Raw genomic sequence first — 8,814 nt, 5'->3', positions numbered from 1 at the left:
TATTATTATTATACTTTATTATTTTATTATTAAACTGACACGTCACTAAATAATTCAAAAAAAAAAAACAATAGGCAAAAATAATTAAAAAAAAAACCGAACTATTTTTTTTTAATGCGTATTATGAAGCACGTCGCGCATATATAGAAAAAAAAAGCGAGATGAACTCTCTTTCGCTTCTTCAGCGAAATTGGCAGCTTTGCTTCTTGTGATACGATCCTCACATCATCATCTTCCTCTCCGACGTTGTTTGAATCTCCTCCTCCTCCCCTCCCACTTCATCATTGCTCACATATTTTTTTTTTTTTTTTTTTCAGTTAAGTATCCCAGCATCCAGCATTGGTCCATTCACTCCTCAATACTCGCACTATTTACTCAACATTTCTTACGTGGGTTTTTTTTTTAACATCTTTTTTTTTCTTCTTCAAAACAAGAATGAGGGCACTTGCTTATATAAGTGCAAAAAGAAATGAAAAAAAAAAAACATTTTTTAAATTCCACAAAATCTGGAAATTATCAATTTAAAAAAAAACAGGCGAAACATATTTCGAAGAATTCTATTTTTTTGAATGAAAAAAATTTCTTTTTCCAAATAAAACTAATTTTCTGTGAATTTATTGAAAAAAAAATAATTTTTAATTAACAGAAAATAATTTCAGTGATAAATTTTTATTTTATTAAAAAATAGTAATAAATAATTTTTTAATTTATATAAAAAATTTTTTTATTTTTGGAAATGAATATTGATTTTTAATTTTTCTTGCAGGTGAACGCGAGTCGATATCCAGCGGTGATAAAATTGGGACATGCACATGGCGGTATTGGAAAAGCTCGGGCGGAGACAAGTCAAGAATTTTTAGATCTTTCTTCATTAGCAGCAATGACGAATGCCTATTGTACTTCCGAACCGTACATTGACACCAAGTATGACGTTCATGTTCAGAAGATTGGAAACAACTACAAGGCTTTTATGTACGTGCTTAGAACAATGCCATCTTTCTCTTACAATACATGCCAAGAAACACGCGTATATATATTAGTACAATATTTCAAGGGCAAACAATTAACAACCCCATATAATAAATATTGTTTGCAAATCTTCGAAAAAAACGAACTTGAAAATCGTAAATTCAAATTTTTTTTTTTTATTTATTTAAAATTCGATATTAAAAATTTGATGATTTTTTTATTTTGATAAGTAAAAAAAAATTAATGATTATTTTTTTTATTTTTATTTTGATAAGGAAAAAAAATCAAATAAATAGAAATTAGATAATTCGAAAAATTACATTAAAGAAAGTGAATTTTCCATAAAAACCAATTTCATCTTCAAGAATTTTGATGTAATTAATTTTTAGCCGAATTTTCATTTTTCGAACAAGCATTAGACAGAATTTTTTTTTTTACGAATTTTAACAGAAAAAAATTTTTAGATAATGAATTTTTGACACTTGTTTGACGAATTGTTAATTTGACAGAATTCTCAAAAAAAAAGAACGACAATTTGACAATTCGGACAAATGAAGATTCGGTGAAATGAAATTTTTATAGAAAATTGTTCAAAACGCCGAATTTTCATTTAACCGAATTTTTCATTGCAAGAAATTGTTATTTGAAAATTAATAAAAACGCCGAATTTTTATTGTCACCGAAATTACAAATGACCGAACAAATAATCGACAAAAAGATTGAGGCGCAATTTTTACAACTGTCCAATCAGAAATTATTCAAAAAAAAAAAGAAAAATAAATTGTGATCAATTTTAAAAATCCACGACAAAATATTTGTTTATCAATTTATTTGTTCGGAAATTTAGAGTTTTATAAATTCTATCAAATCAAAAGTTCGTGCAAAAAAAAAAAAAAATTCCAAAAAAGATTCGGTAAATTATATTTAAAAATTCGAATCACTAAAAATTCTGTTGAATAAAAATTTTGCTAAATTAATATTTGATTAAGTTGAAAGTTTTTAAATGAAAATTTGGTAAAGAGAAATTTTTGTCAAAAAAACAAAAAAATTGTTTATTATAAAATTCTTTATGTAAAAATTTGTTTGAAAAGAAAATAATGATTTTTCGGAAAAATGAAAATTCGGCTAAAAGATAATTAGAATAAAATTCTGTAAGTAAAAATCATTAATTCTTTTTATAGAAAATTAATGCTCTTCATTAGAAAATTGTTGACAATAATTGTTAGCGAATATTTAATTTAGTTTATCAATTATTATTAGATATTGGATTATTTTAATTTTTTTTTTAAATTTTTTATTTTTTTTTTTATTTTTTTAAATTTTTAATTAAAAATTGATTTTTTTTTTTCTAAGATTATTATTTTTTTCTAAGTGAAAGATTATTATTTATTTATTTTGTGTTTTTTTTTGTAATTTCAGGCGCAAGAGCATCAGTGGAAATTGGAAATCTAATACTGGATCGGCAATGTTAGAACAACTTGCGGTTACTGAAAGACATCGAGCGTGGGTGGATCACGTGGCGCAACTTTTCGGTGGTTTGGATATATGTGCTATTGAACTTTTAGTTGGAAAAGATGGAAAGGAGTACATCATTGAAGTTAATGATAGCGCTCTGTCGTTAATGGGTGACTCTCAGGAAGAAGATCGTCGTCACATTGCAGATTTAGTCACCGCAAAAATGCAGGTTCGTTTGTAAATATTTAAAAAAATTTTTTCTCAATTCAAAAAAAAAAATTATTTCATCTTAAAATTATTTTTAATTTTTTTTACAATTTATTTATTAAATAATTAATAATTTTAATTTTTTATACTAATAATAATATTTATATTTCAATTAATTTTAAATTTTTACTTTATTATTAAGGAGTTTTTTAGTTATTAAATTAATAATTAATTTCTAATTTAATATTAGTGAAAATTTTGATATAAAATTATTAAATAGATAGAAAAAATAAATAACATTTTATACATAAATTATATTTTGATTTTATACATAATTTAAGAATTTTGAGTTTAAAAAAATTTCCCAATTGATTTCGGAGAGATTTAAATATACGTGGAACTCAAAACGTTTGCCTATAAATGGTTTTTTTTCATGAATGAATTTGAATTTATTCCATAATAAAATTACTGTCTTTAAAATTTGCATAGAAATTTGTTTTCACGTGGAATTACGAAATATAAATGAGTAACGTATAATTTTCTGAAAAAAAAAACATTTACATTTGTGACAATTATTTATTTTTATTTATTTCAAAATAATTGTTATTTGTTAGAAATAATTTTTTATAATTTTTTTTTTAATTAAAAAAGTAAATAATTAAAAATATATTAATTTTGCAGGCCTTCTGTCGACCACCAGCTGTCTTAACGAAAACTGCATCCAGAGGGTCGATGTCAAGCTCCAGTCAAGTGACGAGTCCATCGGAAGATCGTGCACCAGTTTCAGCATCAGCGGCAGCAACAGCAGCATTGGGGTCCCATGGCAGTATTAGCTCAATAACAAGTGGCTTTGGATCAGCGGGTTCAACGTCTGCTCTCGTCAGTGATGTCACTTCTTCTGACAGTCATCATCAATTGCAACGACGTGATTCACAAGGTCAGCCATTAATATTTGCGCTTACTACAAATTGCAAAACAATGCGATGGTTTTTCTCTCTCTTCTTTGACCTTCTGACACGCAAAACTCTTTTCAAGACCGCCTTGGATCATTTAAACAAGAAAATATCATTCAAGACAATAATTATTTTATTTCCAAAGACCTACAGCAAAGTGTCTCATATTTTATTACAAGGAAATTCCCCCTACAATTTTGGAAAAAAAAACATAATTGAGACTCATGAATCAGCTCTAATATTAATTTTCATGACATTTTTAGAATTTAAAAAAATTTTTTTAATTCAATTTCTTATTTAATAAATTAGTAATTAATAATGAGTAATTATTTAATTAGTAATTATTATTCTAAAGTAGAAATAATTTTTTTCGATAAAAATCATTTTTTTCAGAAAAAAAATTCTTTTTTCTCTCTTGGGGGGAATTTCCTTGAAAGTCTGGGAGGTCTTATCGTTTGTGCAAAGAAAATATTTGTATAATAATAGATTTGAGAAGAAGAAAAAAAAATATTATAATACCTCTGAGCGTTAATAATGGTTATTTCTCCGCCTCTCGGACTCGTAAAAGTAATGCCTTTTTTTTGTTTTTTATTTTTATACACAGCCATTGGGGATTAATGAAAGATATATAATTATTATTATTACTAATTGTCCCTCTAGCTTCGCAATCAAGTACTGTAAGCAGTGTCACATCGGCTGGTCGTCGTCCAGAGGAACCACCACCCACAAGGGCACCTTTTCATCGTCAAGGAAGTCAATCCCAAAGTCAAAATGAAGATTCCGAGGATACAATGAAAAATCTTCGCAAGACTTTTGCTGGAATTTTTGGCGACATGTAAAATTCTTTCTCTCTAAAAAAAAAAATTGAAAATTTATATATCGGGAGAGATAGCACCCCCCATTCAAAAATTGATGATTCAAAAAAAAGCTTCGAACATATCGCTATATGTAAAGAAAAAGTCTTGATGAAGAAAAACTGGATCCAAAAAGGTCAACCTAGTGGCGAATCCATTTTCCAAAATATTTTTTTTTCAGGTAAAATTTAATTAATTAAAAAAATTACTAATTCGACAAATTATATATTAATATTTTCGAAAATCAAAATAATTATTTGATTTTCCTAATTACTAATTACTAATTACTAATTACTAATTACTAATTACTAATTACTAACTATTGACTAATATTAATTAATTGCATTTTGAATGCAATTATAAAAATTGTAATCCAATTATCGAATCGAGTGAAGTCCTTTCGATAATTTCGAGAAAAAAAATTGCAATTTCATTGCCCAAAATTTACAAAAAAAAAAATTAATGACAACTTTGTCAGGGACAAGATTCATCCTCGGATCTTATTTCTCTTCATATAAAAAAAAAAAATTAATAAATAATCAGCAAAAACTAATTTTAAAAAAATTGCGAAACAAAAATTATTGCATAAATGATAAAAATTCGAATTATAATCATAAAATGATTATAAAACATAAAAACAAATGTGATTATAATCATTAAAATGATTATAATATTCATAAAAATGATTGTAAAACATTATATTGATGATTATAATCATAAAAGTGGGAAAAAAATGAATTAATGCAATTTTTCTCGTTTCTCAATCAATTAGAAAATTTAAAAAATATTAATACAATATTATCGTAAAATAATATTCAAAAATTACTATAACGTAAAAAATTCTAAAATGATAATGCAAAAAAATTTATTTGCAAAAATTATCATTCAAAAAAAAAAAAAAAAAAGTTGACACCAATTACAAATTGTAATTATAAATTATAAATTTCAATTACTATATTGTAATTATAATTATAAATGTAATTATAATTGAATTAATTATATTTTAAATTTATAATTCAAAACGAATATTGTAAAAATAAATTTTATTAAAGAGGGTTCAAAAATAAAGCGATGATAATGAAAGAAAAAATTAATTAAATATATAAAGTGACACAGAGAGATTTGTGAATGATTTTTTTTTTTTTGGATTCGCCACTAAATGAAAGTTATTGGCAAAAGAAAAAAAAAAAAAATAGTTGACCTAAAAGAGGGGTTCGACAATGAACTTGTCTCTGCTGCAATCAACAAATTATGTTCTCGTTTTACACGACATATATATATATACAATATTATATTGTCGATTATTGGCAGAGAAAGGTCCCTTGACGTTGACCATAGATATTATATACTCATGGTGATGCGCAAGCAAATAAATGTATCGAATGTAAATTTTTATTAGTGTCAGTCAAATGATATGCTAGATGCACGTCAAAAATAGTAGAAAAAAAAAATACCAAAAGAAGCTTTTTCACTGACAGATAAGAAAAAAAAAAAAAAAAAAAAATTACGAATAAGATGTTAATTGTATTAGAATGGCACTGGTTAATCTGAATTCTGTTAAATTCTATTAGAAAAGAATAATAATAATAATAATAATAAATAATAACGAGAAGAGAATATAATCGAGTACAATACAACGCACGCTTTAATCTTCGCTACTAGTCTTTTTTTACAAAACAAATTTTTGCATTTTTTTACTATACAAATAAAAAAAAAATACTTCATACTATCATTTTAATTTATAAAAATTATTTCAAATTTCATTAAAAAAAAAAATTTATATTTCATTTTTTTATTGTTCATTTTTTAAATTTTTCATTATTTTTTATAGTTTTTAAAAAAATTAAACTAGTAGCATTGTTGTTAGCGTTATTTAAAAAAAAAAATGATAGGATCACATACTTTATAAGCGCACAAATAGATTGTAAAATCTTAAGCGTCTGGTCTCGTCCAAAAGAGGCCCCCCCCCCACCCCCAAACCCCCCTCAGAAGAGCAACGAACGAGCTATTCAACATTTTCAGAAAAATAATAATAATTACAAAAAAAAAAAAATGAAAATTTTACCCGAAAGTAGAAGTAAGAATCGACTGTCATGCGTTAGATGAAAATAATTAACGAGTTTCCTCTCCATTAAACATCGGAGAATTTAATTTCCTCAATGAACCAAAAAAAAAAATGGGTCTTGAAACGTAATAATTTTTTTTTTTAACCCGAAGCGGAAAATTGATTTTTATTCCCAATTTTTTTTTCGTTTTTCTATTTTCTATTTTTTATTTTTTAAAATCTGTTATCTGGTCGTGTACTACCATTTTTATTTTATTCTTTTTTTTTTTCCTCCCTCTTTCTTCTATCGAAATAGAATATCTATTACGATGCCTCTATTGTGTACTTTTTATAGTTTGAAAAAAAAAAATTATTTTTTTGGGAAATTTTGAGAAATGTCAAGTAATTCTGAAAATTTTTAAATTTTCAAATTTTTCAATTTATATATAGAAATTTTTATCAATGTAATAGTAATTTTTTTCTTTTTAGTGTGCCAGTGTCACTAGGAATGTTCCATATTTACATTCATGTAGAAAATAATAATATTTAATCACTGTCAACTTACGTATATATACAAATAAAAGTAAGTTTCTAATTTTTCTTTAACAAAAAAAGGAAAATAAAACCCGACTAACAGGGCTATTTAAAATTGACAGAAACTTGTAATTTTTCTACAATTCCCTAAAAAAAATAATTTCTTTTTTTTCTAGTTTTTTTTTTTCTCTCTCTTAGAGATATAAGAAATTTATTTAATCAATAGAAAATAGCATTATTTCAAAAAAAAAATATATTAATAAATAAATAAACATTGAAATCCATTGCATAATCTATAAGGAAAAAAAAAATTGCAATTATTTAATCTTAAAAATAAAACATTGCAATCCATTATTTAATCGAATAGTAATAAATATATATATATAACATTGCAATCCATTATTTAATCAAATATATAATAATAATAAAAAAGAATAAAATTATTTAAATAGAAATATAAGGAAATTCATTGCAATCCATATTTAACATCTTCAAGAATTTATTGCAATTTTATGAAAAGAAATTCAATTTTAGTAATTAAAAAAACAGAAAATACATTTTCAACAAATATCTTTGAAAAGAAAGCATTGCAATCCATTTTAAATGTTATTCGAATAAAAACAAAAATCCATATAAATGTCTTTTTAAAAACAAAATAATTAAAATCCATTGCAATTTATTCTTACATCAATATATAATTAATAAAAAAAAAAAAAATGTGTGTGCTGAAATTTAATAAATGACAAAATTTTTGCAATTTTTTTCGGGAGGAAACAAAATTTTTTCCATCAGTTTCCTAATATACCTGAGGATGATTTTTTAAAATACAATAAATTTTAATAAAATGTGTATTTAAAAAAAAAAAAAATCTCAGGTTTTCCCAAAATGACAGCGATTTTTTATGTATAAATTTTGTCAAAGGAGAATAAAAAAATTAATTTCAGCTCGCATGTAATTTTGAAGCGCATTATAATAAAAATTGAAAAATTTCTATTGAGAAAAAAAATATAATACGCGATGATTTATATCTGAATGTGAAATTCATATGAAACACCGGAAATTAACTTCCATTATATTTCCGAAATTGTGGAGAATTTCATTTAAGGATTTCATCATTCGTAATCTCTATGGATAATTTTTTTTTTTTTTTTCTATATTTTTGCGTGGAAAAATTTTTGCATTAACATACGATATAAGATAATAAACATCAAAATTTTTTATGACGAGAGAAAGTAAATATTTGTTTTTTTTTCAATTCATTTTCACTAGATACTAAAATTTATTTAACTATTCTATAAACATTAAGAGTGCTCTAGAAAAATATGCTAATAATCCCAACACAAAAAAAAAAAAAAAACTGATGATGAACAAAAATTTTAACAGCGATTTAAAATATTTATAAAAAAAAAATGATATCTTCTCTTGTATTAGCAAAAATTTGTTTGCTAATATTTTTTGGTAACAAAAAAAGTTACTAAAAAATTACTTTTAAAAATTTATATCATTTTATGATATAATAAAGGCAATTTTATTATTGCAATCGAGGAGAGAAATGAAAAATATTGTTCTCATCAGTAAAAAATTTTCCTTTCAACTTCTTTAATCTTCTATTTTATGATTAAAAAAAAAAGAATAGAATAGAAAGCATTTAAAAATGCCAAAAAAAATAACATTTAAGACAAGATTATTAAAATAAGATTTATTCATTATATGTGAGTGTTACGTAGAATAGCAGCATTCCAAAAATGAAAAAAAATCGAAAAATTCAGAAAAAGCAAAAAAAAAAGAAACAAAATAA

The 8,814-nt window shown here is 24.0% G+C and overlaps 1 protein-coding gene across 4 annotated transcripts in view; it reads left to right on the top strand.

The window, feature by feature from the left end:
• The window catches only part of LOC127284741 (synapsin), a 56,342-nt gene extending 47,528 nt beyond the window's left edge, over positions 1-8,814 (top strand). For all 4 annotated transcript variants that reach the window (XM_051310375.1, XM_051310374.1, XM_051310376.1 and 1 more), the window contains 4 exons: positions 767-972; positions 2,389-2,653; positions 3,313-3,568; positions 4,245-8,814. In XM_051310375.1, the coding sequence (XP_051166332.1) occupies positions 767-972; positions 2,389-2,653; positions 3,313-3,568; positions 4,245-4,423 (906 nt within the window). In that variant the 3' untranslated portion in view covers positions 4,424-8,814. The remainder of the gene's footprint in view (positions 1-766; positions 973-2,388; positions 2,654-3,312; positions 3,569-4,244) is intronic.

Source organism: Leptopilina boulardi, unplaced genomic scaffold (assembly GCF_019393585.1).
Source record: "Leptopilina boulardi isolate dan_hultmark-lab unplaced genomic scaffold, ZJU_Lbou_2.1 LbouV2_325, whole genome shotgun sequence".
Classification (NCBI taxonomy): Eukaryota; Metazoa; Arthropoda; class Insecta; order Hymenoptera; family Figitidae; genus Leptopilina; species Leptopilina boulardi.
Note: the sequence above shows the minus strand (reverse complement) of the source record. Positions and strands in the feature narration are given on the sequence as shown.